We start from the raw sequence: 15,627 nt of genomic DNA, 5'->3' as shown, positions 1-15,627 counted from the left end.
TCTTATGGTCTATTTGAGTTGAGGTTCTTCTTCAGCTGGAGTGGCAAGAGGTGGGTATGTGGGGATGGAACAGACCTAGGGCTCTCTCAAGGAATTTTATTTTAGGTTCTGCTGTGCCCAAAAGTTAGCCCAAAGCAGTGAAATGTCTCTTCTACCCACAGCCTACCAATAGACAGAAGCTTCAGGAATGTGGTGAGCCCCAGCAATAACACTGTGCATGCATACCCCCACTGCACTCTGTAAAAAGATGATTATTTGGAAGAGAATTAGAAAATAATATATTAGAACTAAGGTGGTTTTGAAAGAATAGTGGGATTAATTTTTTCTTCTACATTATATTTAATAGTATCATTGTACTAATATTTCTTATTTTGTTTTTAAAGAAACTTAGAAAAAGAAATAGACAACCCAGACTTTCTCGGGGTTTCAGTAAAGCAAAGACACAGGGAACACCCCTGTAGGGCAGCTGGCCCCCTTCTCCACCTTTCCTCAACATCACTTCCAACAGATCCCTCCTCTCAGGATCCCTACTGCATACCATTAAAGAAGAGAATGGCATGTACCATCACATTTGGATACTGCATTATTAGTAGTAAGTGCAGCTGCAATGGACTCATTTTTTTCTCCCATCACATACTGACTTTTTTTTAATACAGAGGATAAGGACATGAGAAAGAATAAAATGAAGAGATCCCAGGAACTACTAGCCTGATATATCAGTGGCCTCACCATATTATTACAAAGTAATATGAAAACATAACCACATCCTTATTTATTGTTGGACTGGTGTCAGAGTTTGTGTCAAATCATATGGCCCAACATCAGGCAATCTCATCTGTTTGGGGATTGGGTTCTGAGTAGCATAATCCCTCCCGCCAAAAAAGAATTGGTAAAGGGAAGCAAGAGAGAGGTAACTGTAGTTACAAAAAAGCACCACAAGAATCCTTGTGATGTTAGAACTGTTCAATATCTTGACAGTGGGAGTAGATACACAAACCTACACAGGTGATAAAATTGCATAGAACTTACTACACAAATGAATATGAGTACAAGTGAAACCGAGGAAATCTGAGTAAGATAGGTAGATTGTATCAAAGTCAATATCCTAGCTGTAATATTATATTCTGTGCCCAATGACAGTAGAGCAAGTTTTTATGTGGCTGCCATCACTACAGACATGTTTTGAGCCCTAGAGTTTCACTCAACTTTGTTTCATCTGGATTTTCCCATATATCCCTAAAGATTAATACTTATTCTTAACTGCAAAAAGCATTGATTTGTACTGATAGTCCATTTCCAAAACACTGGGCATTTCAATTATTTCTATCATATCATGGATGATAAACTATCTTGGTGCAAAAAAGAATTTATATTTTAGTTATTTTCTTGCAATTCCTTCTATTTTTTGAAAGGTACTCAGAACAAAGCAAGCCACAAACCCTTAAAATGGCCCGAGAGAGCAGATACTTACCAAACCAAGAATCTATGTTTTGGGTATCTTCCTCATCGTCCAAAGAGGTAAAATTGATGAAGTCCGTGGGTGCATCATAGGAATAGGAAGTTTTAACTTGTGACATCATCCCCTGCCTTGGCACAGAAGAGCAGGTTTTTCCCAGTACTCGTGTCACTTTTTTCAACAGATCACGTTCTAATGAAAGAAATGGTTCAGAAACTTGGTTGCACATTAATCTAAGGTACTGATTCCCCAGCAATTACTTTACTTTTACTACTGCATTTGCAATTCTGAAAATGACCTGGACAAGTTGCCTTACTTTTCAAACCAAACTAAAAGTTAACTTTTCTTTTTTAAAGATTTTTTTTTTTTTTAATTTTTAAGTGGGGCGCCTGGGTGGCTCAGTCGTTAGATGTCTACCTTCAGCTCAAGTCATGATCCCAGGGTCCTGGGATCAAGCCCCGCATCCGGCTCCCTGCTCAGCAGGAAGCCTGCTTCTCCCTCTCCCACTCCCCCTACTTGTATTCTCTCTCTCGCTGTCTCTGTCAAATAAATAAAATCTTTAAAAAAAAATTTTTTTTAAGCAATGTCTACATCCAATGTGAGGTTCGAACTCACAATCCCAAGATGAAAAGTCGCATGCTCTACCAACTGAGCCAGCCAGGCACCCCAAAGTCAACTTTTTTTTGGTAACTTGAAGACACTCCTTGAGATAAATATGTTGGAATTAGAAAGAGGCAAAGTTTGATGAGTACCTACAACATGCCAGGCAGGCACCATACTAGGTGTTTTACATTCATTATTTTATTTTCCCTCAATCTACCATTTTCTCACTTCTAGCCTCTCCCACATCCAATTTACTCTCTCTCTCTGCCCTGAATAATCCAATTTCTGAAACACACCATTAAATTTTATACCTGCCAACTAAAATCTTATTCATCATTCAAAGTCCAATTCAATTCTCTACAAACTTTCCCAGTTTCCACCTATCATATGACCTGTTGCCTCTCCAAAGCCATAGTGCTTTGTTTACCATCCAATTTTATATTAGTTAACTATGGAAATGACTCTCCTAGCAGACTATAAGTTCCTGAAGTCAAGGATGGATTTTACTCACTCGTGTATACCTCATCCGTCAAGGTGCTTAGAACAGTATCTTATGTATAGTAAGAGCTCAATACATTTTGCCAACTACAGGCTTTCTTTCCTTAGAAATATCTTCATAAGGGCGCCTGGGTGCCTCAGTCCTTAAGCGTCTGCCTTCAGCTCAGGTCATGATCCCAGGGTCCTGGGATCGAGTCCCACATCGGGCTCCCTGCTCGGCAGGAAGCCTGCTTCTCCCTCTCCCACTCCCCCTGCTTGTGTTCCTGCTCTCGCTATCTCTCTCTCTGTCAAATAAATAAATATTAAAAAAAAAAAGAAATATCTTCATAAAAATACTATTCCTGGGCATGAAGAGAAAAACTTTAAGAAATATATAAAATGAGGTGCCTGGCTGGCTAAGTAAGTAGAGAATGTGACTCTTGATCTTGGGGTTGTAGGTTCGAGCCCTACATTGGGTGTAGAGATTGCTAAAAACAAAATCTTAAAAAAAAAAAAAAAATACATAAAAGGCACAACATGCAGATTAGGTCAAAGGAACAAGTCAAAGATATGGGCCCATCCCTACGCCTGTGTACAAAGTTCCACACTGTCCTATAGAAACCTGTGTAGGTTTAAAGTCAACCCCCACTCTGGCCCTCTATAGTTAAGAAAATATCTGGAAGTAGTCTGAAAAACAGCCTGAAGGACACACTCACTGGCAAATAATTTCCCTATGAAACCCAATGAGCCATTTGTCTTCATCCAGGAACAACATGTACTTAAAGTATTCTGTATCTTGGAAGAGAAGTAGATACCAGTAATCACTTGCATACACATTTATTAAATTAAGTACCTTCATTAAGCCTTTATGTTATTATAAAAATACATGCTCATTAAGGAAATTAGATCACAAAAAAAACTCTTATTAAAAAAATAATAATCTACAATATCACACTATTCCAGTCTATCTTTCTCATTCTTTTTCTATATATAAATATACACATATATATGAATCTGTTTCATATATTGTAAACATTTTCCATGTCAATACATATAGACATTTTATCAATTGATGGCTGTACCATAATTTACTTATCCCCTATTTTTAGGCATTTCCCAATATTTTCACTTTAAAGATACTACTAGAAAAATATCCGGGGTTGCCTGGGTGGCTCAGTTGGTTGAGTGACTGCCTTTGGCTCAGGTCATGGTCCCAGGGTCCTGGGATCCAGCCCCGTGTCAGGCTCCCTGCTAGGCAGGGAGTCTGCTCCTGTTCCTGCCTCTCCCTCCCCCCTGCCATGCAAGTACCCTCTCTCTCTCTCTCTCTCTCTCTCTCGTGTGCTTTCTCTCAATAAAATTTTTAAAAAAGAAGAAGAAGAATATCCTTATAGCTCAATTTCTGTACACATCCATAATCCTACCCTTAAGATAAATTCTTAAAAATAGAATTGCTGTGGGGGTGGATGCCTGGGTGGCTCAGTCAGTTAAGCATCTGTCTTCAGCTCAGGTCATGATCCCAGGGTCCTGGGATCAAGCCCCGTGTTGGGCTCCCTGCTCAGTGGGGAGTCTGCTTCTCCCTCTCCCTCAGACCCTTCACCCCCCCAGCTTGTGCTGTCTCTCAAATAAATAAATAAAATCTTTAAAAAAAAAAAAATGGAATTGCTGGCTCTTGATTCAAACTGTGAAAATATTCCTCAAAAGAGCAATAATCACTTATATTACCGAGAGGTATGCCAATTCCCCAAACCATCACCAATTCTGGGCACTAATAACTCTCAGTGCTCATTTTCTTTATATTATACCACTATACCTATACTCTGAGATAAATCATGAAATTAGTTATACCCAACTTCATTGCTCAGTGGTTTGGCCAGTATTTCAGTAGCTTCTCTCAGTGGACTGGGGTAATTCAGAAGGTTATTTGAGTGCAGCTATCATGCACACAAGTGGATGGCCAAGAAAATAACATTGGCCCTGACATTGCTGAGCTACTGACCATTGATCAAATATCAGCAACCACCTACCTCCAGACAATAATACTCTTTTTGTTTAAGTCATTATAGTGACATTTTCTGTCACTTAGAGCCCAAAACAATCCCAACATAGAAGTCCAGAATTCTAGACCTGTCTCTGTCATTTACTAGATGTAGATGATAACAGGCAAGTCACTCTACCTTTCTGCCTACCTACTTCCCATAAACAAATGAGAAAGCATTTCAAGTGCTATAAAATATACTACTATAAGATATTATCACTGCCTTTTGACCTACTGATACCTCTCCTCTCCTTGACCACATTTGTATTCAAAGGACCCTCACTGAAAGATTCCCCAGTGACTGACAGTGGCTAAAATTCCCCTGCTGCAAGGAATAAGTTTTCCTGTTCTTGTGAACAAACATGCTGGAAGACATGGGAAAATCTTGGATTCCCATGATCTTAATGCCTAACCCAGGTCACTGGGAACACTTCCCAGGCAGGAATGTAATGAAAAAGTTGGGGGAGGGAAGAGGCAGGAATGTAGTATGCAACAACCCCACTTAGCTTCCTAAAAATCGTGATTTCTACCACAGCATGCTACTGAAAACCACCTGGAAAGTATTCAAATTTAACCCTCACACTCTTTTTTCTTTTTTTAATTGTGGAGCTACATGGCTACCCTCTTTGGAGGGCAACTGCATTTTTCTTTTTGATAGATCTTGCCAAATGTAAAAATACTATAGTATTGTATTGTATTGTATACAATACTATAGTATTGTATACAGTACTATAGTATTGTAAAAGCCAAAAAACTAAAAACTAAAATTCCACCAGTAGAAGACTGGTTGAATAAATTATGACACAATCATATAATAAAATATTAAGTAACTTTAATATTAGGTAACTTTGCATATGTGATGATATGTACATAATGAGCTCCAAGAGCTATTAAGAAAAGTAAAATATAGGGCGCCTGGGTGGCTCAGTTGGTTAAGCGACTGCCTTCGGCTCAGGTCATGATCCTGGAGTCCCGGGATCGAGTCCCGCATCGGGCTCCCTGCTCGGCAGGGAGTCTGCTTCTCCCTCTGACCCTCCCCCCTCTCATGTGCTTGCTCTCTCTCATTCTCTCTCTCTCAAATAAATAAATAATCTTTAAAAAAAAAAAAAGAAAGAAAGAAAAGTAAAATATAAAAGTGCATACTCCCATTCATGTTAAAAAGAAGCAAAGGGGTAATATATACTCATATATACCTTGGTACACACATAAGACTATTGCGGAAGGAGACATAAAAGTGTTAACGGTCTTTGGGTCTGGGAAGAGAGCTAGGAGTTCTGGGTCAGGTGAAGACAGTCCACTATATGAACTTTCATACTCTTTGAATACGTTTTATAAACACATACATTTTCAGTTTAAAGAACTAGTTAAGCAGTATTTATTTCCCCCTACACTGGTGTTTACAGTCCGTAAGTCACTGGGATTTCTGGAATTTTTTATTTATTATGTACTCTTGGTAATCCAGCAATAATTGCTAAACCTCTTGATTTTGGAAATAAGGTTTCCCATTTACGTGGTCTATAAATTGGCTACTAACTTCACTTATCCATATGTTATCCATCCTTTCTTTTTTTAATGTTTCTGTATAAAAACAAAATGCTCCTGGGTATTGACTTAATAAAAGTATACAAACTTGAAAAAAGTTATAAATAATAATAGCTATTAATTATTGAGTACTTATGACATGCCAGACATTGTTGACAGTATTTTACATGTATTAACTCACTAAATCTTCCAATAATCCTATGAAGTAAGCACTGTTATTATCTTCATTTTACAGATGAGGAAACTGAGGCAAGGAGAGATTTACTACTTGTTCATGGCCACACAGCTAAGAAGTAGCAGAGCCAGCATTTGAACTCACATAGGCCCTAAAGGGTGTGTCCTTATCCACTACCTCTCATATTTACTTAACTTTTTTCTTTAGGTAATCTCCATGCCCAATATGTGGCTCAAATTCACAACCCCAAGATCAGGAGCCACGTGCTCTACCAACTGAGCCAGCCAGGCATCCCTTGTGCGTGTGTGCGTGCGTGTATGTGTGTGCATTTTTATGCATTTGTTTGTTTTTATTTATTTACTCTCATGTTTATTTAAAAGATAGATATTTATGTAGATCAATAAGAAATGTCAAGGAACAAGGGATAAAACCATTTGTAGATAATAACTTCCAAATACTGTTTACTACAGGCCAAGTACTTGACCAGGCACTTGACATAAATCATCTCATTTAAATTTCATTAACAATATACAAGGTAGATATATATCCTCATCACCATTTTACAAATAAGGAAACAGGCTCAGAGTAATTAAGCCACTCCAAGATTACCAACTTTGTATGTAGCAGTGTTGAGTTTTAAGACCAGGTCTGTGAGATTCCAAAATCTAGAGTCGCTATAATGTACAGGTTTTTCCTATAACATTACCTCAAAGATGAGATAGGTAACCAAATCATACTAATCTGTCAGATAAATGCAAAAATTAACTCTGCTTTACATAAAACTAAGCATCCCTGACAAACTGCTCATAAAAGAATACTGGTAAATTAAGAATCCTATTCTAAATACACTGGGAAAGTTCTGAGCTGAATCATCCCATAAAGTAAAACACCACCCCTTAATTTCTCTTTTTCTTAGTTTGTACTCTTGCATATAGTTTTTGCTTTACATAAGATGGAAGTTAGTCTGAACCTCTCAGTGGATATTCTAGAGTAAAAGACAAAGAAGATGGTATTTAAGCAATCAGAAGGAGGGATATCTTCTGAGGTCTAAGAGTGCATTTGATTGATGGGGGTCAAAAGGCAAGGGGCTCAAAACTAAATATGCCTAATCTTTATTTAGGTGAAAATTTTAAAACCAAAATACTATTTTTCTAACATAACCTCTTTTTTAAAAAGCTTCTTTTAAGCTATCTTTTGGTCTAGTATGACCAACTCAGGAGACCACCCCCACAATCCCCCTAAAAAGGGAACAAGTAAATGAAATATATATCCACTGAGAAGTCTGACTCTCTTCAATAAAAGGTGATAGCACAAGTACATGAACAAAACCAAAAGTAACTACTGGGTTATGCTGGTTTCACCACGCTGCTTCTCCCACAAATAATAAAATGAAAATGTGAAACCTTCAAAAATTAAAAAGCACAAGGCCTAGTGGGAAATGGAACAGACCAGGGCCTGGGCCAACTGTTTAAATGAGAGAGCCCCAGGCATGATGGGAACTGGATGCCTTCCTGTACCCCTTAATCAAGATTGAATTTCTGTCAACAGGTCTCACTGAAAAAAAAAAGAAAGAAAAAAGGCACATGCGTCAACCACATTCCCCCAAACAAATAAGACTGCCAAGCAAGAGAATCAGCTTCACATTTCAAAACTATCTGAATCTACCATAGCTCTAGACTCCTGCAAAACTAGAAACATTCTGAGTGAAGAAATAGCTCTTTCAGACCAATAATCCTACAACAGAACTGAGGAAAAAGCCTCTCCCATATTATGAACTACTTAGGTTCCTTTTAGAACTGCCTAATAAGAGCCATCATCATATCATACAGCTCATTTTTGTTTCCAGAAAACAAAGACTAAAAGGATACATATAATCTCTTCCCTTAAGAAACTCATATTTGAGTGGAGAACACAGACAATTGTGATAGAGGGTGATCCTTGCTACAACAGGGGAAAACCACGGCCACTATGGAAGTGCAGAGAAGGGGACCAGGAGGGTCAGAAAAAGGTACCTGGTGGAAGTGATGCCTAAAAGATACAGACAGTGGTGAGCATAGCATAACCTATAGAGATGCTGAATCACTATATTGTAAACTGAAACTAATATAGCATTGTGTGTCAACTATACTCAAGTCAAAAATTTAAAAAAAAGAGGGGCACCTGGGTGGCCCAGTCGTTAAGCATCTGCCTTCAACTCAGGTCATGATCCCAGGGTCCTGGGATCGAGCCCCACATCGGGCTCCCTGCTCCGCGGGAAGCCTGCTTCTCCCTCTCCCAATCCCCCTGCTTGTGTTCCCTCTCTAGCTGTGTCTCTGTCAAATAAATAAATAAATCTTTAAAAAAAAAGAAAAAAGATATGCACAAGAACAACAACAACAAAAGCTAAGGACGAATATTGACTTTTTCTAAAGGAAGAGATAAATGAAAAGGGGAAACAAATGTGGGAAAAGCACTTAATTGAGGAAGATTGCAAAAGAAGCAATGTAACTTGTTTCCACATTCATTTGAAATTAACCTCCATCATGTCCTGTCCCTCTTCACTCTCAAACCAAAAATAACTAGACTTGACAACCTCTATAAATCAAAAGGTGCAGGTTCAGAGGAGGTGGGGGAAAACTGCAAAAGGGTGCATCCTAAGCAAGGTTGAAGTAGTAGACTAGCAGCTCCTAAACAAAACAAAGACTTTGGTGTGACAGATGCTCTCAAGCACTTCACTATCCATCTTGTGAGCTGCATTGTACCTATTTCTATTGGAAGAAAAATCATGAGTTAACTGGTAATATAATAAACAGAGTAAGAATAAGTCAAGATTAGAAGTGTATTAGTTAAATGGTCCCATCCCAAATGGTGCCATTTCCCCAGGCACACCCTCTCCTACTTTCACAAGGGATAAGAGATCCTGTTACCGTACCACAAGTTAAATAGAGTTGAGTTATTTTCATCTTACCCAGGGAAAAAACACCTACATTTTTTTTGTACATAAGGGATTAGCACGAGTCAGTAAATGGCAACATAATCCAGCATGCAATTTTAACTGTTAATCAAAGTCACAAACTAAGTCTAAAGGAAGTTAATGGACTTTGTGTTTCTACATTTATGTTTGCTAACTTCTACATTGAAATTGGATCTGTTTACAGAAACAGATCCACGAAGCTTCCAAAATTGGGTCAATTTAAAATCCAATGACAATTCCTCACTGTCCAAGCACTCAGAAGTCAGCACAGGACACACGGACACTTGTTGTAATTCATCACTGTCCAGAAACCTCAAGCACATATATTTTTTATCATCTCTCTCCCAAACTTGTGAGTTATGGATTATGAACTCAGTTCTGCTTTATTTAATTTATCCATACCACTCTATAAACCCTAAACTGCTCTTATACAACTAATAAGACCTGGATAAAAATCAATGATGCCATTTTCCTTCAAACCAAATAATGACACAGATCTTTGTAGAATATCAGGAAATCTTTGTAGAGTATCAAAGTGTTCTGCTGTTTCAATAGTAACAAGCTGAAAGAGTTTGTAAGGGTTGACAGTTGGGCAGCAGGAGGTTACATTCCTAGTGAAATCTCAATCACTCAGTCTTGTAAAGATTTATATCGTTCAAAAGGTATCCTTCTTGGGATGTAGATACACAGATACCCAAGAACCTCAAAAAGTGATTACCTATGGGATGCCAGGAAGTGAGGTAGATAGTGACAGGGTTGAAAGAAGATTTTTAACTATAAACCTTTTTATACTATTTGATTTTTGTACCATGTGAATGCATCACATATTTTTAAAATATAAATTTGTACCTGTGTGAATATACGCTATTAAGTGGGTATGTAAATCAGCATAATTTTCCTATGAGGCAATTTGGTGTTACATACCCAAGTCTTAAAAATATGAACTTTTGACCAATGATTTCACTGCATAAAAAACTATGGCAGAACCATATAATGGTTAAAATTAAAATTATGTTGTAGCGGGATGCCTAGGTGGGTCAGTCGATTAAGTGTCCGCCTTCGGCTCAGGTTATGATCCCAGGGTCTTGGGATAAAGTCCCGCATCGGGCTCCTTGCTCAGCAGGAAGCCTGCTTCTACCTCTGCCTGCTGCTCCCCCTGCTTGTTCACGTACTCTCTCTCTCTCTGACAAATAAAATCTTTTAAATAATAAAATAAAAGTTGTAGCAAATTTTAATGACATGAAAAAATGTTCATAACCTAATTATTAAGTTGAAAAAAATAATGAAAAATTTTAGTGTAGGACTTTTTATTTTTAAGATTTTATTTATTTATTTGACAGAGAGAGATACAGTGAGAGAGGGAACACAAGCAGGGGGAGAGGGAGAGGGAGAAGCAGGCTTCCCACTGAGCAGAGAGCCCGATGCGGGGCTCGATCCCAGGACCCCGGGATCATGACCTGAGCCGAAGGCAGATGCTTAATGACTGAGCCACCCAGGCGCGAAGTGTATGACTTTTTAAAACCAAATATGCACACAGAAAAATTTGGAAAGAAGTCTATCAAAATACTAGCAATAGTTTATCTGAGAGGTAGGATAGTGAGTGATAGCTCTTTCTTTTGCTTTTCCGTATTAAATAAATTTTCTTCCAAAATGTTACTTTTGAAGATACATGAAACACTTTTGATAGTAATATATTAATGTTCCTCTTATTCCTTTTTAATGTAACTCACTGTGGACATAGCCTTACCTGTGGTTTAATCTATCAGTCCACCTGCCTACAGGCTTGATTCAGAGTTGCAATATACTTTTTCACCTCTCTTCTGAAATGTTGAAGTCTAGCAAATACTTCTTATCAAGAACCTATTAGAAAGAGAAAGGTGATATAACAGGTTCATGTTCTCTGTAGTAAAAATGGTAAACAGAGAATAGGAAAGGGCTACAAAACAGCAAGGATACCCACTCTCAAAACCAAAGAGTGCTTCTGAGAGCTAAGGTCTAAATAGCATAAATCTACCCAAATGCCAAACTTAATTGTTGTTTCAGCTTAAGTTTCTTGATTATACATATGCTGTCTCGTGGTGTCTTTAATATTATATACTCCCATTTTAAAACTACCTTTCCAAAATCTGCAATTTAGGAACGCTGACACCAAGGGGTGATAGGGTACACTTCTATTCAAACATCAGAACAAATAGTAGGCACACTTATAATATGAAAAAAGTACCTTGAACCACTGATCTCTAGGTCTCTGTCTCAAATACAGACCTATTCATAGAATTGTTTGGGCTGATCAGTCTCCCAGTGGTCATTCTATTTCCTAACTTTACTCATGGCAAAAAAAATTCAGTTTGCCAAAGGGCATTTAGATCTCTTCTTTCTTCCTTCCTTCCCCAGCAATTCAAAAAGAATTAGGGAAGAGACCCAGGAAAGGCTGAAGAAAAAAATATGTAGGGCATATAGAAAAACTTCGGAACATCTCCTGGCACCAAAATAAAAAATGAAGGACTTTCCCACATAATCCTGTCTCCTGGAGAAGCTTAATTGCAAATGTAGGGTAAGTTAACTTTATTAAGCTTCGAATACACAGACTTAAGCATAAGGCTGGCCAAAACAACCCTACTTTATTAAAAGTTTTTAAGTTTTTTTTTTTTTTTAAGATTTTATTCATTTATTTGACAGAGAGAGCGAGAGAGCACAAGTAGGGGGAGCGGCACAGGGAGAGGGAGAAGAAGGCTCCCAGCTGAGCAAGGAGCCCGATGATGCAGGGCTCGATCCCAGAACCCTGGGATCATGACCTGAGTCAAAGGCAGACACTTAACCGACTGAGCCACCCAGGCACCCCAAAAGTTTAAACAAATTTACCAACCTAGTTGAATACATCCAGTTTTTTATACCTGCAATTTTGTAGTTAATTTAGATAATGCCCTCCTGCCTATCCAATTCAGCAGATAGTAAGTGGGCAATTTCTGTGCACCAAGACTGTTCTAGTTCTTGTCTAACCAAACTCTGCTTATCAAGAGCCAGTTTGTGTCCCATCTGCTTCACAAAGACATCCTTGCCTGTTTTAAGCCTCATTGATCTCCCTCACCTCTACATTGCCAGGGCACCTACAATACATAACACTAGAGTACTCCAATGCTGTCATATCTTGTTCAGATTGTCACTTGTCAATCTGAATCAGTCTTTTGTCCTCAAGCATACCAGAAAACCCATGAGAACATCATACATCTGAATATCCATAGTATCTAACACCAATCTGAGCACACAGTACACCCTCAAGTCAATTAATTAGCTAAGTGAGCTGGGAGCCACAAAAATTTTTATCCTGAGAGTGGTAACTTAATACTGAGCTAACACACCCAAGAGTGCTACTCCAAAACAACCAAGGGTGATATAGGGGTGGATTGACAAGGTATGTATGATACACTGAGGCCACAACACAAGAATATCCTTATTGTAGCAGTAAAGAGTTCAAATTCTGACATCCGATGAGTGAGACAAATACAAAGAAAGGCCATAGGATGTCAAGACAAGGTAAAGCTGAATGAACCTAGGAGTACATAAAGGATGACCTCAGAGCAAAATCAGCAGAGCACTCAATGCTGTCTGGTCCTAAGCAGGGCTGATTGGGCAAGCCCTTGGTACTGAACTACGAGAAGAAAACTGTATGTGAGACAAAGAAACCATACATCAAGAAAAAGGGGGCAAAACAATCCTACCATATTATAGTCTGGTTCACACTTTTCCTTTCCTCTTCAATCTATAAATGTTCTAGGACAGAATATTAGAAAGGCAATAATACCTAGATATTCGTTACAAAGGGGGAGGGTTAAGCAGATACGGATACACAGGATGAATTTTAAATCCCAAACAGAAAAACAACTCCAATTGGAATTTAAGTCCCGCAATTATGTTCTCACACCATATCTATTACCTTTCTATCCTACACAATACTTTGTAAATGTAGTTGTCTGTGACCACATCTGTTTTCCTCCACCAAAGCCACACTTCTTGAGGGCGGGGCTACTGTTTCACCCATTTCTTGAAATTTAGATTGTGAGCCTCAGTTTCCTCCTCTATAAAGTGGGACTAAGAATAGCACCTGCTTCATTGGCTTTGTGCGATAATTAAGTGAGAAAACGCACGCAGAGTGCTTAGTCCAGTGAAAGCTTATCTCATCTGTGCGTGGTAACAATGGTAGTTACCGTTATTAGCTTACAGCCTCCAGCAACCCCTACTTCCCCCTATTTCCCACGACCTCTACCTCCAGATGCAGCCCGCTAGTCTCGGTCGGGACACACTTCACTGGAAAATCCTGTCACCAAGAGAAGGGTGGTCCGATGCCCGGCTGCCTCTCCGCCTGGCCAGGGCGGCGCCCACACAACACGACCGCCTCAGAAGCCAGTGTCAAGAAGCGCTTGGAGGCGCTACGGGCTTGGGGGCGACCTCCAGCCGTTCAAAAATCAGGGAAAGGGCAGGCCGCGCCCCAGCTGCTCCCCGTTTCTCCCCAGTGCTCACCTCGCCTCAGCTCTGACAACCGAGATCCGCCGCGGGACTTCATTCAGTACCGTTGAAAATTTGAACCCAGGCTCTCTAGTCGAATGCACCAATCACAGTGCGGGAACCGGCAATCCTTAGCCTCCGGATTGGCCCAGAGGATCACAAGGACGCCGGAAGTCAGGATGAGGGACAAGCAAACAACCGGCCCGGAAGGCTCCTGGGAAATGTAGTCTCATGCAACTGCGTGTGCCCTTTGAAACAACTCTAATAAGGAAGTTACTACAAAGCCCAGAATGCTCGACTCCAAATTATTCGGGAGAGGTGGTACCAACTGAAGAGATAGGGAGTCGCTTCAGGTAACAGAACGGCGCGCACCTGGACCTCCCCAAAACTTTCACGAAAGAAAATTTTTTATTATTCTTCCTATAGTGGTGCATGGTGCTTTGTATGTTCATAGGAATTCGAGTTTTAATACAATCCCCTGCATACAACATAGACTCGCCCTCAGCTGTTCTCCCAGCCGTGAAGGAGTCTCTCCAAGTCTTTATTGAGCCCATGCCCTGATATTACCGGCTTAAAGCCGCGGTTTATGATTGGTTGGTCCTTCCCTTTCAATTCCATTTACGTCTCTTGCTTTATCATCCTCGTATTTTAGAAGAGAAAACAAAGGCTCAGAGAAGTTGAGTGAATTGTCTAAAATAAATAAATAGAGGAGGTGGAATTTGAATTAAGGACGTCTGGTCCTGTCCATCATCAATAATCAGTCAGAAAATAATAGCAGTTACAAGGGGGGAAAGATCACTGTAATAAAAACTACAGCGTTTAAGAAAATAAGCCTAAGACCTTTATCTGAAAATTAAAAACTGTAAAACTTAGTTAAATAACTATAAAAATAAGTAAAGGAGATTATATACTTTATTAGTGGATGGGGAGATCCAATATTGTAAAGCTGTTAATTTTCCATATGAAGAGTTCAAGGCAATTCCAATGAAATTCGCAATAGGTTTTGTCTTGGAACTTGCCAAGTTGATTCTAAAATTTCTATAGAAGAGGAAAGCACAAGATGTGGCATCTGAGTTTTGAAAAATAATGGGGAAGGAGGGTGACTGCCATACCAGCTCTCATGAACATTAACATATTTTTAAATTATCGTAATTTTTAAAGTATAGTTAATTGTATAAATAAAAAAAGTCTATGAATCAGTAAGAAAAGGACAAAAACTCAATAGGAAAAAAATGGGGGAAATGGGCAGTTCTTAGAAGAAGAAACAAATTGGCCATTAAAGATAATGCAAATGGGGACTCCCCTCTACTTGCTAGATGGGATGCTGCCCACTTCAGGAATCAATTAATAAAGCCAATTAGATATTCAAATTAAAAAAAAAGACATGCAAAGGTAGTTGGCCTCAACTAGCAATACTGAAATTTAAATTAGATTTAAATTTAAACAAGAAAGTACCATTTTCACCTATCATATTGTTTAAAAATTAAAAGTTCAATGGTATCAAGGATTTGCAAGGTAGGGAACGAATGGGTTTGGCTGCTTTAGAGGGCAAGTTAGCAACATCTATTAAAATGTCAAATATGTATGCCCTGTGACCTAGGTCTGCTATTTCTAGGTTTAGTTCCAAAAGACACACTCATCTACTTTCACATAGAGGCACAGAGGCACAGTCACCATAGCATGAATTGAACACCTACCGTGTGTCAGTCACTGTATTAAATGTGGGGGTAGAATCATGAAAAGACAGACAAAATCTCTGTCCTTGGGAACCTGGCATTCTACCGGAGAAGACAGACAGCACAGCAGCCAGAATTATCCCATTAAAAGCAGAGAGCTAATCAATGCTCAAAACCCTCCCAGGCCTCCTACCTCATTCAGAGTAA

General features: G+C 39.1%; 1 protein-coding gene across 5 annotated transcripts in view; it reads right to left on the bottom strand.

Moving 5' to 3' along the window:
* TPX2 (TPX2 microtubule nucleation factor) overlaps nt 1-13,804 on the bottom strand; it is a 57,961-nt gene extending 44,157 nt beyond the window's left edge. For 3 of the 5 annotated variants that reach the window (XM_032419258.1, XM_032419262.1, XM_032419261.1), the window contains exons 1-3: nt 13,760-13,804; nt 10,989-11,101; nt 1,472-1,648 (exon numbers count right to left, since the gene is read on the bottom strand). In XM_032419258.1, the coding sequence (XP_032275149.1) occupies nt 1,472-1,580 (109 nt within the window). In that variant the 5' untranslated portion in view covers nt 1,581-1,648; nt 10,989-11,101; nt 13,760-13,804. Of the gene's footprint in view, nt 1-1,471; nt 1,649-10,988; nt 11,102-13,505; nt 13,575-13,759 lie in introns of those variants that run through there. The other 2 variants (XM_032419259.1, XM_032419260.1) reach the window with 2 other exon arrangements.
* Between the last annotated feature and the right edge of the window lie 1,823 nt (nt 13,805-15,627).

This window comes from Phoca vitulina, unplaced genomic scaffold (assembly GCF_004348235.1).
Source record: "Phoca vitulina isolate PV1807 unplaced genomic scaffold, GSC_HSeal_1.0 scaffold22, whole genome shotgun sequence".
Taxonomy (NCBI): Eukaryota; Metazoa; Chordata; class Mammalia; order Carnivora; family Phocidae; genus Phoca; species Phoca vitulina.
This window is presented reverse-complemented; position numbering and strand designations above follow the sequence as displayed.